The sequence below is a fragment of the Aythya marila genome (assembly GCF_965140915.1).
Source record: "Aythya marila genome assembly, chromosome: 1".
Taxonomy (NCBI): Eukaryota; Metazoa; Chordata; class Aves; order Anseriformes; family Anatidae; genus Aythya; species Aythya marila.
Genome location: NC_139042.1, coordinates 143202340 through 143220258, shown reverse-complemented (window position 1 = coordinate 143220258; position 17919 = coordinate 143202340). Strand labels below are relative to the sequence as shown.

Genomic DNA, 17919 nt, shown 5'->3' with positions numbered 1-17919 from the left:
CTTGAACAGTGTCCAAGACTTGTGCCGTACCTGTGAAACCTTAAAGCATGGTGTCCAGATAGTCTTAAGAACTTTGTGCCCCAATCTCCTGTGGAAGACAGAAAAATTTTTACTGGCACACAACCCCCTGACAAGGGGGAAGAATTTGCTTGTGCAAGCAAATCAAGTGACAGGTTAACTCTTAGTTTGTTGTGAGCAGAGCCACCTTAGTCTGAAAAATGAGATAAGGCCTTTAGAAATATCAGTAGTACCTTGTGTTCCCTTGCTGGTTGAGGCTGATCTCCAGAGCTGCAGGAAAACATGCTTATAAGTGAGTGGTGTATCACACAGTATGTAAATAGGAGTGAACAAAGCCATAGCTGAAATATGTGCATCTTTCTAATAATAGTGAGCTTTGTCTGAAGCTGTGATGGTGAAAACGTACCCTTTGTGCTTTTATCATTTCCGATAATAATTGGAATTATAAGCAGCAAAACCTGATGTCAATTGAAATTGCTTTTGCAGAGAAGCTGCTGTAGGGTAGGGCGTGTTCTGCTGTCCTAGTCATGTCCTCCTTGCGGAGCAAGTAGATCTCCTGAAAGGAAATGTATGCTGGGGAGGCAGGACTTCACTAGGAAGCCAGTGCATAGTTCTGCTTTGTGTTCAGTGTGTTCTGGATGTAATACCTTGAAACCATGGAAGAGAAGAATGGGAAACAGAACTGTATCTACAAAGGACAGATAATAAAGATGCTTCTGTGTTACACCATGATTTAAAGTGCATGCATACCATTTATGCCAACCTTCCCAATTCAGAAGATTTGTAACAGGAGTGGCAGTTTAGGTTCTGAAACAAAACGCACCTTTAATGTGCAACTGTTGGGATTTTCCTCAGAATGTTAGGGTCAGCGTTCACGGATGCCTACATTTACAGAACGTGGTTCTCAAAATGTCAAAGCCACGTTCTCAGTGATTTTTGAGATTCTTTTTTTAGGAAGATTTCTCTGTCTGCATTTGTGAGGGAGAACACATCAATTTACATTTTCTTGTGTTCACTGAAGCAGAATAAGGGCACTATGACTTTCAGTCAACTCAGCAGATGTTCAAGTAGGTGAACTCAAAAAAAAAAAAAAAAAACCACCACTAAAATGGCTTGGACATAAACAGATGTTGGTGCTTTGACATCTATTCATACACATCTAGGAATGAGAATCAATCATAATATGAACAGTAACTTTTCTGTCATCTTTCTGTCTTAGTTTTGTTAATCTCCTTTGCTTTCTTGCAGTCAGGGCTGTGAGGATAAAAGTATTTTGATATGGATAAACAACCCTGAATTCCACGGGTTCAGTGCCTTGTATCCAACACTGGCTGGCTTGCAAACAATTTGCAAGATAACTTTCTTCTGCCCTTTTTCTGTGTAGTAGTCACTAATTTGCTATGAAAATTGGCAAGCTTTCTTTGCAAATCTAAAGCCTAGAGGACAGATAAACCTAATAACTTCCAAGCCAACAAGTCAAACTGTAAGATAAATACTCTTCATTTTTTATAAAAAGTGCATACTCTGGCTTTTGTAATTTGTGGTGCACACCAGAAAGTAACAGGGAAGTCCAGGTCCTACTGCATATCTTGATTAACTGTAAGGGTATTAATTGTGAAAAATGAATACCTTTGTTAATGAAGTGCAGTGTGTCTGCCTCACTGCATTGTCAGATTCAGGCTGCTCCTTGGAAAGGCTGACTTCTTTGTTGCTGTAGTAGAACTGACGTACAAAGCTCTCCTTCTGCAAACAGGGAATGAACAGGCAAGTTCATTCTTCTGGAAGCTGAGTATGTGACTGATGGGAGACACTGGAGGCGTCACTGTGCTGTAAGATGGGTTTTCCTGCCTCATTCACTGCTGGACTGCTTGGTTCCTGAGTATCGGGCAGTGATGCTCTTACAGAGCTAGCTCTGTATGTGCTTTTGTCCATCAGCTTGTGGCAGTGCTGAATGGAAACTCCAGCAAACCAGTTCCGAGGAAGCATTACCTACTGAAGGCAGCAAAGGTTATCCTTAAAGTCTCTTTGTTTTAGCGAATGTAAGCAGGGATATTCCTATGCTTTCGCAATACATTTTTCTGTATTTGGTTTGCTTCCTTACCTAAAAGTAGTTACTGTGTTATTACTGTTGTTCCTGGAGATCTGGGAGTTGGGAAGGAGTGTGAGAGGCTTTATATATTTATAAGAAAGATTCTCTGGAGATTGACAAAACCGAAGCACCATTAACAGAGGTTTTCTGATAGGTGTAGCCAGGAACGTCTGCTTTCTGAGCCATTGGTCCACATCTGATGCTAGAAATAGGGGCTGAGTGTGACAGTGTTGGTAAATGCATCTCATTTTGTTGGGTTCTTTATCCTGAACCTGATATTAATCTGGTCCCTCCAGCAATTCTTACACTTCTGGAATGCCCGAATACAGCTCTTTTGTTGAAAACCACTAGATCTTTTCACAAGACGACCTGTTCGTGCCTTCCCTCACTTTGTAGCTGCCGTACACATCCATTTCCATGAAGCCGTGCAGAATTGGTGTGGCTGCGTTTTCAGCATGCTGGCTTCTGGGGCAGTAGATAGTTAACCACTTGTACTGATGCATGGCTCTGGATAATGATAGACTTCTTGGAGAAGTAGCTGCCTTGCTGTTTTGAAGGTGGCGACTCGATCCTCTGTTGCTTTTCACTGAGTGTAACTGGGCTCTATTAATGAAATTATTTCATTTTTGTTGCCATGAGTTACACTGTAGTATGTTTAAATGTTTGTCAGACTATACTTTTTTTTTTTTTTTTTTTTTTTTTTTTTTTTTTTTTTAAACCGTTCTTGGTGTTCATCTCATTCATGATCACAAGATGGCATTTACAACTAACACCTAAAGCAGGTTGATTGCATGTCTCTGTTCTGGCAAAGCTGCTATGGTGATCTTTAGATACCTGTATGGTGTTTTTGGCTTGACTGATGTTAATTTTTTAGGATTATATTTAATTAGCTTGCAGATATGATACCCTTTGGAAGCTTTTGTTCACTAATGAAGAGTGAACAAAAGAGTTTTGTTTTGTAGCTGTGGAAGTATGCGTTGTACCTTGAGGGGAAAAATGGTTTAGCACTGACCTCAGCACTTTATTATTATTTTTTAAACGCTTTCAGCTTATAATCTTTCTTTGTAATCATAGGTGAGGCTTCCTGTATTGACAGAAAAGACTGAAATTTTTTAAAACCAACAGGGGAATTTGCAAAGCATTCATGTCACAGCTCAACAGTGTTCCTTGTGGTTTTGACCACCCTGTAAGGTTAAGGGATGATCTATCTGCAAGTAAACCTCAAGTCACAGAGGAAAAAAGAAAGTGCTGCATCTTGGATTCATGAAAGATAAGAGGCCCTACTTCTGAGACTCCTAATAAAATGCTAGTGTGGGTCAGAATATTGAAAAGCTACATTTTCTGGTTATGGTGCTTTCTGAAGTCTTCCATGCTTACTGGAAGAGATCTATAACTTCCTTCTTCCTGATCAATTGCTATTGCAAATGGGAGGAGGCATTTCTGTCATTTCCTTCACTTTGCTGTTTCCAGGATGAAAGATATTCTCGCTAGTGTGAATTCTCTTTAACTACTTCTGCTTCTGGATTCAGCAGTAAAATGAAATAATCAGTGATGAATGCTACTAGAAAAAAAATAAATCAAAAAGAGGAATTGAGATAATTTATCTTGTAATGTGATTTTTTTTTTCTTTCTCATTGAACTATGACAAGTTTCTGTGTTAGTGAAAATACTGGAACTGGCTGCGTGATTGGAAAGGTGTATTTAGTTAGTATTTGAAATAGTCACAATTTTCAAGTCTAAAAATTATATAGTGAAAGTTCTTATTTGAAGAGAAGTAGCGGTGGGTTAAGTTTTCTTGTTTCCAAAGACTTTTTTGTTTGTTTGTTTGCTTGTTTAGAAAAGTGAGTGCCATGTAATGTATGGAATTGGTGTCTTTTCCTGGCTGCCACGTGCCCACTCTGAGTCCTGCCTCTACTTCTGATGATGTTCTAACTCAGTAGCAAATTCTACTAGTTGCTATTTATAGAATGAATTCCTTAATTTATTTTTATTATTTTTGGACTAATAGAGAGGATGCCTGCCTGTGAAAAAGGGGTAGGAGATGAGCTGGTATAGAACTGGTGTTTTCAGCTGCGCTGGAAGAGGATTAATCTGCTGCCTGCTGTGTCGGAACATCACCACGGAACCGCGCCTTGTGTGCGACCAGCTCTGCTCAGCTGCGTGGGAAGTGACTTTCCTGCCAAGGACACTAGTCGCTTTCATTCATTCAAAAGCTATTAATAGTTTGACAGAATATTACCTAAACCAAAGAGTAATTCCATGAGTTTAAACTCTTCATTATTTTTTTTCCCCTTTTCCCTTTTTGGGGGTGATTAGCTGATTAGAAATGATCTAAAATCTTTTGCATGCTTCTTGTGTGTTGTTAAGCACTTGCTAGGTGATGCTTCTGCATGCCTCAGTAACATGCTGGTAGCAACATCTAAAACTTCACGTTTTTGGAGGGGAAATTGCTTTAGCTGAAACTCATGAAATAAAACAGTTTTGGTTCGGGCTGAAACATTTAAAGCTGTTGAAGTGAATGAGCATTCACAGTGATTTATGGTGGCGAGTTTCTAGCAAATTAAGTACTATGGATTAATTTTTGTGAGAATCCTCATAAAGACAAGCTCTCAGATGAAGGTAATTTCTGTAGTGTCGAAGAAATATCTAACTTGTTTTGAGTGCTCAGTGGGTGCTGTGGCAGCATTTTTAGCATTTTGATGCCTCAAACGCTGAGATTAGTCTGAACTAGCTTTTCTATTTGGAAAAAGTGTTTTCTTTCCAGATCTGGGGCACAGTGTCTTGATTATTGAAGTGACTTCAGTGCAACAAAGTCGGCACTGTTTCTTAGTTTGTATTTCTGTACTGCTTTGCATAAGGATACCTGGCTGAAGTATGAGAAACTTCCTATCTGTAACTTGCTTTTAAAAAACAAACCTGTAGATGATATTTTGGGAGCTAACTTTAATTATGAATGCCACCAGCAATCTTTCCATGCCCTTTTTTACTTTACATGTGTGTTTAAAATGCTCCATAGCAATGTTGTTGGTAGACTGAGCAGGGTAACTATGGTTGTCATTTATAAAAAAAGACAGAATGAGCACTTGAACTTCTTGAGCACTGCTCATGAAGCACAGTAGCAGCTACACAGTAGGCTTTGTGAAATTACTCATGCTGTTGTATTTTCCATTAAATAGCGTGTAAATGGAGCTGTTCTACTCAGATGTTGTTTTGTGATTTAAAACTCCATGTTTAAACAGTTTCTTGCATTGTGTTCCTGTAGTGACTCTTGTGAGAGTCTTTCCTTCGTCAGACTTCTACCTTCCCCCTTGTTTTCTACCCTCATCCAGTACTTTTCAAATATTTTTTTAATCTGTTTTCAACTCTCCTCTACCTTCCCCTCACACTCCCCAAGTTCTACATTTTTTTTGTAAGTGCACTCTTCTCTTAACTGTAATACTTTATCTGCTTGCCCAACTCACAAACATGCCCTCAGCAATAGGAGCTGCAAATATTGATTGGTTCCTAATATCTGGCAAACCAAACTTCCTAGCAGAAGGTGAGGCTGGATGAAAGCCAGTGTGAAAGGAGATATGTTACGATATATGTGGTGACTTTGGACACCACTAGGTCATCTTTCATCAAACTGGGAGAGATCAGACCAGAAATCTTTCAGTCTTGTTTTATTTTTGATTTTAGTTGAGCTTGAAATAGTTTTTACTAAACAAATAAATTAAAAAAAAAAAGTGAGAACTGGGTAGTGGTGGGAATAGTCCCACAGTGCTGTAGCTCAGTCATGAGAATAGATTTCATCCCTGTTTCTTGCCCTTGTGATAGATCTTGACTATCTGTGGTGTCTGCCCAGTGCCTGTACCAAAGAGGTACTTGCTAGCACACTTACAAAATGGCAAAATATGCATAAAATAAGGAATACAAAAATAACAGGGAGGGGGAACTGCAGCATGGTGTTGTCATGCTGTTCTATTTTTGGAGAGGTCCCTGCTGTTGGAATGATAGCATTTAATAAAATTAATCTGAGCTGATAAATGAGAAGTATATTTCGATTAAAATATTTATTTAACCCGAACAAAGATTTAAGTCTTGTTTAGAGAACAAATAAGAGATTGGAACCATTTTCCAGTGTAGGTACACACTGGATTTAGAAACTGTCCTATAGGAGCTAGCAGTGCTTGAAAGAAAAAATACAACCGAATGAGGTTTAAATTTTGGTTAAGTCTCTTTTACTCAGAAAAGTAACAGGTGAAGGAAAGGGTGAGTTAGAAATAGCAGGGAAAAAAAGAAGTTACTCAACATTTGTAGAGTTTAGATCATGATCAACAAAATTATGGCTTGAAAACTGATGAGGTTTTCATTCTCTTTACCTTTATAACATGACAACGGAAAAAAGAAGTTCCTTTTTGAGTTCAACTGTTAGGGTTGAAATAAAAGATCGCTTTTATTGCTGGTGGGAATTAAAAGGATGCTGGAGGAATACAATGGTGGTAGAATATGCTCTTATTCTAACATGGGATGAAATATTTTCTGATAAACTGGATCTTTAATGTGTTCTTTTTCTTGGCACAGATATGGTCCTGAACATCGTGAGCATGTGACTCCAAAGATGGACAAATGGATCTTTTATAAGTTGTGATTGGCCTTAAGCTGACTTACAACCACTGAAGAACTTCGTAGGACTTCTCTCATTCCTGATTTATGCCTGTCTAACTGCCTCACACCACCAGCGTAATCATGTATGGAAGTGCTCGGTCAGTTGGCAAGGTTGAGCCAAGCAACCAGAGCCCAGGGCGTTCACCAAGGCTGCCACGGTCACCACGCTTGGGCCATCGTCGAACCAACAGCACAGGAGGCAGTTCTGGGAGTAGTACTGGGGGCGGCAGTGGGAAAACCCTTTCTATGGAAAATATCCAGTCCTTAAACGCTGCCTATGCTACGTCTGGCCCTATGTATCTAAGTGACCATGAGAACGTGGGTGCAGACACCCCGAAAAGCACCATGACTTTGGGCCGATCTGGGGGGCGGCTGCCTTACGGTGTTAGGATGACTGCAATGGGTAGCAGCCCTAACATTGCCAGCAGTGGAGTTGCCAGCGATACTATTGCGTTTGGGGAGCACCATCTCCCTCCAGTGAGTATGGCATCCACCGTGCCTCACTCGCTGCGCCAGGCCAGGGATAACACGATAATGGATCTGCAGACACAACTCAAAGAAGTATTACGGGAAAATGATCTGCTTCGCAAGGATGTGGAGGTGAAAGAGAGCAAGCTGAGCTCTTCCATGAACAGCATCAAGACCTTCTGGAGTCCTGAGCTAAAAAAAGAGAGAGCTCTGAGGAAAGATGAAGCTTCAAAAATCACCATTTGGAAGGAACAGTATAGAGTTTTGCAAGAAGAAAACCAGGTTTGTTATCTAATGTCACTGCTGTGTTAGTGCAGTAGCATGATTTAAATGAGTTTAATAAGCTTGCATGTCACACAGACAGCTAAATTATTTTGGTGCTTCTCCCAGGCAATTGGTATGATTAAAATGTTTTCAACTTGCAAGCCTCTTTTTAAATGTTTCTTGTCAGACTTGTAAGCTTCCTCTTCAGTGCTGGTTTCTGCTTCTTGTGTTTTTTCTTTGTTTATCATCTTCTTTTCTGGGATTGATGCTAACCACTCGCTTTCCCTTTGGAAGTAATTTAACCTGCTCATAATCATTTCTATAGTGCTTACCTCATGAAGCATTCTCTGAGAGGCAGAATGTACTAACTGCTGACCCCAAATACAGCGGAATGGTGCTGAACGTTGACATCTTGCCAGTAAAACAAACTTCACATGACGCTGGTCTTAATTTAGATCTCTAGTTAAAACCTACAGTCCCGCAGCTTTCACAAATACATAAACTGCGTTCTTGGCTACATTTAAGTAATACTGTTTAATACCTGTTCATCTTTTGTCATAAGCAGTGCATATCTTGTTATGCAACTCATAAAGCACTCCACGTTTTCTTTTTTGTAGTGGTCTGGCTAGTTAGAGAATAGGCAGAAGAACAGAGAATCTTGGGCATCTTTTGTCTTGTCTGTCTTACAAGCATCTCTAGATTAAAATAAACCCGAGATGTTGGTTAAAATTGAGGTCTCTTTGTAGTCGGCTCTACTTACTGTAAGTTTTTTTGGTTTTCTCATCTAGACCTTTTTGCTTGCTTAATACTGTAGTAGCTACTGGTATACTCCTGTATAGTTGTTTGTGGCCAAACAGTAAGAAACCTCACCACCCTCATGGAAAACAGGCCCAGTGTCCAGTTCTGAAAGGTTCCCTGAAATGCATGTCAGTCCTCACCATGGAAAAATTACTTTCCCTTTTTTAAAGTATCCAAGAAGGTTTAATGAAATGGCCTCTATAATTCAAGCATGGTCATGTTTTTGAAGCTGTTTAGGTATATTTACTATTTTAGGCAGTGCTTTTTTTGGTTTTGCTTGGGAAGATGAAAGGGAGAAGGAAAGTACTGGAGGAAAAAAATAGTACTGGTAGTACTTGACACATTACACTATACTTTCAGGTGACCTGTGACTTTAAATAGTAGATTCTTTTTGGTTAGTGATAATCTGCTGCACTGAAACTGTCTCGACTCTTCACATTTTCTAACAACCTAATTGAATACAGTAAGTTGCTTTTTCTGAGTTTGCATGAAACAATGTAATGAATTTATGCAGTTATAACTGTATTCTTACTGAGTAACAGTACCACAGTGTGGTATTTGTTAATGTGTGTGATATTTTCTATTCACTTTCATGTCATGTTGGAGAAAACCTAAAGTTAAATAATTTTATTACAAAAGTATTTTCTTAGGAGTAGCCCAGTGAAAATTTCAGTTGTACTAGTGGTTGTGGTTTAAACTGGTAAGTAGTTAAGTACCAAACAGATATTTGCTCATTCCCCTCTCCACTGGGATGCAGGAAGAACTGAAAAAGGTGAAAATGTGAGAGCTTGTGCGTTGAGATGGGCAGTTTAGTAAGAAAGGAACACAAACAAAAAACAACAAACACACAAAGAAAAGAAACAACAACAGCAACAAAAAAAAGTGATGCAAAATACATTTGCTCACCACCAGCCAACTGATGCCCAGCCAGTCCCTGAGCAACAGCAGTCTCCCCAGCCAATTCTTCCCAGTTTTACTGCTGATCATGACACCACGTGGCACAGGACATCCCTTTGGTCAGCTGTCCTGGCTGCCTCCCCTCCCAGCTCCTGCTGCATCCCCAGTCTCCTTGCTGGCAGGGCAGCACGAGAAGCTGAGAAGTCCTTGGCTTGATGTAAGCACTGTTCTGCAACAGCTAAAATATCCCTGTGTTATCAACATTATTCTTATCCTAAGTCCAAACACAGCACCATACCAGCTACTCTAAAGAAAATTAACTCTCATACCAGCTACTCTAAAGAAAATTAACTCTATCCCAGCCAAAACCAGGATGCTGCTGTAATAACGAAAATAGTATAATGAAATATGTGAAATGTGTAATGAAAACATGAAATGCCATTCACTCAGCTTTCTGGTGCTGCTTGTATTTCAGCTGCAGGTGGGTATTTAAAGCCCCAAACTCCCTTTTCGTGGTTTTAAAGTTCTGTTTTCATGTTGAAGAGAATGCCTTTGAAAGTGACAATGTTTTTATCAAATCAGTTTTGACACCTGAGGATGCTTGGAAAATCTGGCAAGAGAAACGAGTGTTTGGTTTAGAATGGATTAAGTGGTTACTGAATATGTATAGAGTGGAGAACACTGATTTTGCTATCTGAGGGTTTTTTTTTGTCTTTGCTTTATCCCCTAATTAAACATTTACAGATATTTCCAGGCCGCTGTTCTCTAGGCAATCACTATAATTACTACCACACTGGTAGAATTGTATAACTTTGGTCCAAAAAGAGAAGGGTGCAATTTAAAAGTAAAAGGGTATTATTGCAATGAGCTGTAAAAACTAAGAATGCTAATTAATAGATTATAGTTAGCTAACAGTGTGTCCTAATTAAACTCTGAATTCATTATGTCTTCTATAGCCTGTTGGAATTGGTCACTTCAGCCTTTATAAGGAAGACCAGTTTAATAGGATTTACTGTAATTAAACAGACTTGTTCAGTGTCTAAACAGACACGGGATTTCTCTGGTCTGTTGGGGACCTGAAAAATCTGTTCATTACCACCCCCTACGCTCCCCCAAACAAGTTTAATATATTCCTGCTATATTATCTTTAGTGTACTTGCAGGAACTAGTATTTTAGATCTGTACACCAATATTTCGGCACATCCCTTTCAATAAAGCCTTTTGTCATGGGCAGGACTTGTGTGGTATATTAAGTTTAGCTAAGGACAAATGCGTTATTTAAAAAACTGCCTTGACTCACGGAGCCAGGATGCTGGCTGACTCATGCCATTATCTGGTAGTCATCACCATCTCTTTGCTGTGATCTTGGCGCTTTACTCCTCTCTGTACACTTGATTGTCTCTGATTGGATTTTTTTTACTGCTGTTCTTGTCACCTCAACTTTGAAAGACTTTGTTGTCTTTTAGTCCTGGAAGTTAAAAATGTGAAAACATGACCTTTGGTTAATTGCTACCTCAGTCTCCTGTGAAATATGCATTGTTGTCTTTGAGTTTTCTTTCCTATTTCTTGTGAACATGTGCAAATAAATGGTGATTATTGGAACAGAACTCCTGAAAAAAACTAACAGGGAGATTAAAGAGTATGTTACTTAGCAGGGCTAACTTAGATATAATATTGAAAATGTAATGCACATGGATCCATGTAGCCCTCTCTTGGTTTGAGACTGCTTAAGCCTTGCTTGGTTGAGGTGTTTTCAGCTGTAATGCAGCACAGCTGTATTCAGCGGCTACTCTGAGGAAGTATTAACAGCTGTGGAGCACAGCATATGCTGAACTTCATTTTCATCCTTTTGTTACTGATCTTGAAGAGACAAAGTACTTTCTTTTGGTACGTGGGGAATGTCATTGTCATCTCATTTTGAGGAGCTCAGTGCTTAAAATGGAAATATTCCTGGAGTTAGCAGGTTCTTGGAAAAATACAGTAGTTTGCAGTCTGGTGTGGGTTAGTTATCCAGCTATGCTTTGCAAGAAGCCAGAAGTAGAGTCCAGATGATTTCTCAAAGGTTAACAAACACACGCATATCCAGGGAGGAACTCATTTTTGGCATGGTGTTGCTCTCCTCAGCATGCTTTCATAGGAAGTATATTTCTCTGAGTTGAAAAGTAGTGTTTTTTGTTTGTTTGTTTGTTTTAGTGTGAGTGTGGTTTAAAGGCTACCTGAAAATCTTTTCCTTAGAAGCCAGAAGAGTGAAGGAAAAACAGAGGGTTTTTTTGGCACTTTGATAACTTCCCTAAAAACTGGACCGTGATGGACTACGTGGAACTGGAGAGAAAAAAGGAACTCCTTTCAGTTGAAGCTTGTATATACCAAGGTCATTGTCCTTAAAAATAACTAGTGCAGTGCAAACTTGATGTCTAGCACCCTGCATTGAAATTAACCACATTGTCTGATCCGTTTGAGATCTGATTTATGTTTTGGCTGAAATAGTGCAGTACGGCTGAAAACATCTTTCTACTTTGATGTATTTTTGTGGTCTCTTTGTGGTTAGAGGCCTTGGATGTCTGAGTGAGAGAATTTAACCAAGAAAATACGTCTGAAAGGAATTTCACCTTACTTGGGGTAAGCACTTACAGAATATTCTACTTTATTGAGGTGGAAAAGTGTGGCTGGCATTCTCCAGCAGTCTTCTCCAGATCTTTGTGATCACATCCTTGCAGTCAGAAGCAGTCTCCATTTAACAGCCGTGTGGAATGGGCATCTCACTTTTTAACACGGTCATCCATAAGTTAGTTTCTTAAATGCTTTGGGTGCTGCTGTTGTCAGACTGGCTGAACTTCTAAAGAGTAAAATCAGATTCATTCTCCCTCTCCATTAATTTTACTTTTTGTTTAATTATATATTGAAAGTTTTGATTTGTTTGTCCTCATACTGTATCTTTCTAATACTAGTATCATTCTTGAGTTGGTTATTAGTTAATAGAAAGCTAGATTTTTCTCCCTTTATGGATCTTTAATTGTGCCATGTGCAGTTCCATAGTCATTGCTTAAAGTCATCATCTGTATCACACTTAGATATTTTTTGGCAATGACAGATCTGTCATTTCTCTAGAACACTGCTAGCTTTGAGGTTCCCTCTGTCTTTCCTCAGTTGAAACTTGACATAATAACTTAATTCTCTTTTGGAGTGACTCAAAGCTATCTCCTGAGGAGTGCTTAGTATGAAGCATTTATGAAGTTGCAGCACTGTGTAGTGACTTCAGAAATCTACTGAATCACGTAATCTACTAAGAGATGGGCCTTCTGTGTTCTGCCTCTTTGCAGTTCTACATGGAAAGAAAAATTAGATGTTTTGCACTTATCAAAGTTCCCTAATGCTCTTTTTCTTCCATGTTTCTTACTGATCTGAAGTCATCCCTGAGTTGCTTTTAACTTTAGCATAGGCTGAACAGCTGGTCCCTACTTGTTTCATTAAAAAAAAAAAAGGGGGGGGGGGAATAACACTGCCAGCTTAAAAGCAGCTTTTAATAAAGTGGGTGGCATCAGTTGAATTTCTTTAGTAGGTTGCCTGTGCCTTTTTTCTGTTAAGCTGGAAGACGAGTTACTTGAAGTAACGTATAGTAGACTGTTCCCCTACTCTGCTATTTAAATTCTTTGTTTGCTGTGCAGTGAGGCTGTTCAGCTTCCTAACTGGGGTTGGGGCATATTATTTCACCGTTCAGTATTAATATTTTTCAAAAATCATATCTGAATTACTAGGTTTCTCTAGAAGTTGTTGTTGGTTTTTTTTTTTCTATTATCTTACTTCTGGTATTTGAGTCGTTTTCCCTTTTTTTTTTTTTTTTTTTTTTTCCCCTAAAGTGTTCTTTCTTTATCTAAAGTATGTGGTATATATCCTGAAACTGTGTCAGGCTCAGGTTTGGAACAGATTGAGCTTCCTGCTCGTCACTCAGTGAGCAGCTGAACAGTGAGAACTGATAGCAGTAGCACAGAGATATTTCTACATTCCTGTTCATTTTAGTAGATGTCTTGTACTGCTCTTAGAGCTTTCTAATACTAAATGTAGTATTGTGTGTCTGTCCTGTCTTTTTTTGTGTGGTATTGATTTAAGTAGAAAGGAGAGGAGCACTTCTGATGGAAATGCCAGTCCATGGAAAAAGGGTTGAAGCGCTACCGATTATACGCATGCCAGTCTTCATGTATGCCTTCCAGGCCAAAAATTGAAATTGAGCAGCTTTTTTTCTTTTTTTTTTTTTTTTTTTCTTTTCCCCCAATCTGGTGATTTTAGAAAGTCTCACAGACTTGAAGGTGGCCCACAGTAGAGTGGGCCACCATCCCTAAGCTCATGGTTGGAAGGAATACTCTTTTTTAAGCACAGTAGGTACCTGAGATCTTGTTAACTGTCTGTGTAATGCTTGAGCCATTGGTAAGACAGAAGCTTTATGTATTTAGTGTAAATACATTTCTCTATATATGATAGTCTCTGATAAAGGCTATAGAGCAAAAGAGTTTAGAAGTGATATTTCTGTACTTTGAAAGAAATTACTGTGTTGGATAAGTTATCAAAGGTAGTAGTGATCTCTGGTGATTTGAGCTTCTTGACAGAAATCAAATTACAATGGCATGTCGGCACGAATGCATAGCTATTTGGTACTACAGATTTGTTTTTCCTACATTTTCTGTATTATTTTAGCATAATCTAATGAACAAAGGCAAGAATTCTAAATGCAGAGGGTCATAACTGTACCTCAGTTGTTTTTTCCCCTGAAGATAATTACTACACCTTGAAAAGAAAGTGTTTTCAGCAAAAATTAGTTTCATAATGTACAAGATATACATAACTGTATCTTTAGACAGTATTTTTATATTTATAATGGGTCCTCTTGGAAGGACCATAGTCACCTTTTGTAGTGAACAAAATCCAAGGAAAAGCATGGTTAGTATCATCCTGTGTTTATGTGAGTTAATCTGATTGACCTCCCTAGTGGTTGCAATAGTACCTTAGACTGCAAAGTGCAAGTAGTTTCTTCGTGCATTTACAGCTTTGCAACTCAGTCATGCCCTGTTGTGTTGTCCTGTATGGTCACCACCTTCGCTTCCAAAAAAATTCTTAAATAGTTTTCCTGTATTTATCCTAAGGGAATGACAGTATTTCTTTTATTGCCTTGGATTAAACTCTGAAAACTTTTGCCCTGATTGGGAGAAACTGAAGCATACCAGTATAAATCATAGTTTGCAACTGCAGAGTTGGTGTTTACATTTCAATCATAACAAAAAGAAAGAATATATGAAAGGATTCATTAGCAATATCCAGATCGATACTTGAGGATTTTTTATGATAATTTGAATTTTTTCAGTTGAACTCCATGAAGAAACTAATTTTATGGTTTCACCTTTGGAAGAGACTGCATTATTTTAAAATGAATTAATTAAAAGCATAAAATACTCTTCTTATTGCATATATGCTAATTGAAATTAACCTAATCAGATGCCAAAATACTGGCACAGGACACCTATTAAGAGTTCTTTCAGGGGTCGTGGCATCAGAAATCAGAGAAGTTCAGCTTCCAGCAGTGTATAATAGCTACTGGAAAAAATACCGTATGATTGACTTCTTCAGTTTAATTTCAGCAATTTCATGAATGCAAAGTAATATATTATCATTGGTAAACCTAAGTTTTGATGTTTATGCTAAAAATTGCTACTTGCTTTTATATAAGCTTTTTTTTTACAAAAAAAGATCGTGTATCATTATTTTTTCCTATTGTTTTTAAATGGTTTAAATGTGTGCACATTGGTCTTCTTTTGCTTTTCTCTGAGTAGGGACTGCTGGTCAAGAATCCTTTTGAAACAGAGGAAAACGATTGAGTCCTTGCTGTTTTATGCTGCCTGCATCTCCTGTGTGGATTGCTTTTGAGATCTAATGATTCTTGTCAGTGTCTTGGAAAATAAATACTGTAAGTCAGCAAGGGTGAGGAGCTGTTCAGAGGCATTTAGATTCTTCCAGGATTTGATTCCACAACATCAAAAGCAATTTAAAGGCAATATATAGTTTCCCAGTAATCTCAGGCAGTTCATTGCAAGCATGCAAGGTAAAACTAGTTCACAGGGGTGATGACTTTTGTAATCTCATGCATAATACAAGAAAAACATGCTTTTTCTTGAGGGAGGGAGAAAGGGATGGAGGTCAGCTGTCCAATAGAAAGATCTTTTTCAATGCTTTGCAAATAAGCAGAGAAGTTACAATAAATTATATTTTTCTAAGACAGTGCTTTGTTAACATATGCTGTGTACCTCCATTATTTTGAAGTTCTATAGTGCAATGCCATCCCTTTCTTCTACAGGGCAGCCATTTACTGCTTCTTGCCTTATGTTTTTACCCCTTGCATCTCTACCCCATTTGGCTGAGGAGAGAGACAGGGACACAGCCTAAGGTTTGGGAAAAACAAGTAAGTAATGAATGATAGTTCAAGATTAACTAAGTCTCGTTGGTATCTGTATCAAAGCCAAATATGGTTGTGTTTTTTTCCTGGCCAATAAATACTTCATGTTCTTAGGAGCAGCAGTATCAAGGAGTAGGCACTTCACTAAATAACTCCTTTGCCATCTGAGCATTTCACAGACACAAGATTTCTACATGGATTCCCTCGCGGATTTCTACATGAGGAAGCAGTGACTGACATTAAGTTTATGGGGTTTTGATCCTTGCCAGATCCTAGCTACTTGGTGACTTTTGAGATGGTCCTCTAATTAGATACTGATATGGATTCCAAAGAATAAAGGGTCATGTATTTCTTCTGATCACTTTGGTTGCTTTTTCCTGACCATTAAGCCAAGGCAGCACCCAAACTGCCACCATTCAGAGGTGAAAATCTTTTTTTCTTCAGGTACTGTGTACAGGTTCTGATTCTCAGATGAGCAGAAATAAACCATGAATCAACAAAAGCAACTTGAGAAAACTAGAGCTTGCCTCACCAGTGAGACAAGATATCCACATGGCCTGTTGCAGCATGCAGTCTTAGTTATAAGCCTCCATGAGGTTTATTCTTCTGGCTACGTCTTTTTTGAGAATTTGAAGTGTTAAATACTAAACACTTGATTTGCTAAAGGATTTGGAGCATTGTGCCAAAGCTTTACTGGAACTTTACTTAAGCTTTTACTGGAAATGTTAGAAATGTCAGAAGTAACAGAGCTAAGAAACTCCAACGTGCTGTGAAAATAAAGTTTTATTTGTAGATGATGCCGATGTTCTGTAATCAGTTCACACCTTAGAACGGATCTAAAGAAGCAGTAGATTGATGACAGACCATGGCTTTAAGAGAGGTCATACTTCTGCAACCTGGGCTAGATCCTTTCAGCTCCCCTGTGGCAAGCTAGATTTTATGGTTGAAGGTTTCTACATGTATATCATGCTGAAACTAAATTATTTCTTGCAAGTAGAGTACAAAATGAAAGTATTTTTCCTCCTTTTCAAGAGCCAGAAGGTGCATCTTATGCACACAAATAGAATGGGACTTGGATTTGTTTTTCTCTTATACAGAAGAAAAAGGGGGGTTTTATTTGCATTTTAGGTATAGAAGGAGTGGAACATTTAGGTCATGATTTGCTCCTTTCTCTTTTAAGGCTAAGGTTTGTTTTATGGAAGTCTTATGGGACAGTTTTTTATCTGATGCACAAGAAATCCCTCAGTTCATAGTAAGACTTAACTATGGGTCTGGCTTTTACAATGACTAGAAATGTGTATATGAAGTTCCTTAAAATGGTTTTGGCAAGTGGTTTCAGTGTTTGCTGCATGATAGAAACAAATCCATGCGGAGGATGACAAAAGGATTAGGATTAAGTGAAATGATAAACCCCAGAAGAATCCTAGAAAAATGAAATGGGAACAAATAAAAATAGCATTATAGTAAAAGCTTTTAATTAGGTAATTGTTAGGAAATGCTATGCCCTGCACTGGAGTGGTAGGAAGCAACTGGCTTATCTCCTTCATTTGACTAAATGCGGAGAATCAGACTGTTAAGTGACTCATTATTTGTCCCCATTGAGTTTAAGAATACAAATAACTTTGTTGTGTTTACCATGTAGAGCACAGTAATAGATTAGAGCATAAAATCAAGACTTCAGTGCTTTTGTGGTAGTTCCGCTCAGTGATTCTGATGAGGAAGGACAGAAGAGCTCTGGGAGAGGGCATACGTAAAAAATCTAGATAATTCTTTAATTTGACCAAGCATGGCAATCTTTGTGTGTTCTACATTAGGGTAACAAATACATGTGCATATCTGAAAACTTTCTTCTGTATATGTTAAAATTAATGGATGCAGTTGTTTCTGAAGATTAGCTCTATCCAGCATGAAGTAAGTGTATTTATGGGAACCCACAGGATCTGCTTATTTTTGAGGGTTGTGGAATTTCCCAGTCTTTCTTTATTGGCCAGTAGATCAGTTGAGTAATATCAAATTATTATTATAACTATGCTTTGATTTGGAGGACAATTTTTAAGGCTTTCTCCTTCAGCTGGTATCTGATGGGTCAGGTTTGGCCGTATGGTTTTGAGTCTGTTAATGTGTAACCATTTTAATAGATCCCTAAGCCTAGTTACTCAAAAGAGGGAACTTTCTAAGGAAGCATAGATATACTTTCATATTATAAAGCAAATATTATGCTATGTATATGCAATCAAAAGCATTTCTTGTGAAAGAAGAAAAATGAAACATTCAACCATTTTGTAATCCTCTTTGCAGA

General features: G+C 38.3%; 1 protein-coding gene across 11 annotated transcripts in view; it reads left to right on the top strand.

Annotated features, from left to right (window-relative positions):
- ERC1 (ELKS/RAB6-interacting/CAST family member 1) overlaps positions 1 to 17919 on the top strand; it is a 294324-nt gene that overhangs the window by 2669 nt on the left and 273736 nt on the right. For all 11 annotated transcript variants that reach the window (XM_082767805.1, XM_082767804.1, XM_082767802.1 and 8 more), the window contains exon 2: positions 6671 to 7504. In XM_082767805.1, coding sequence (XP_082623931.1) covers positions 6836 to 7504 — 669 coding nt within the window. In that variant the 5' untranslated portion in view covers positions 6671 to 6835. The remainder of the gene's footprint in view (positions 1 to 6670; positions 7505 to 17919) is intronic.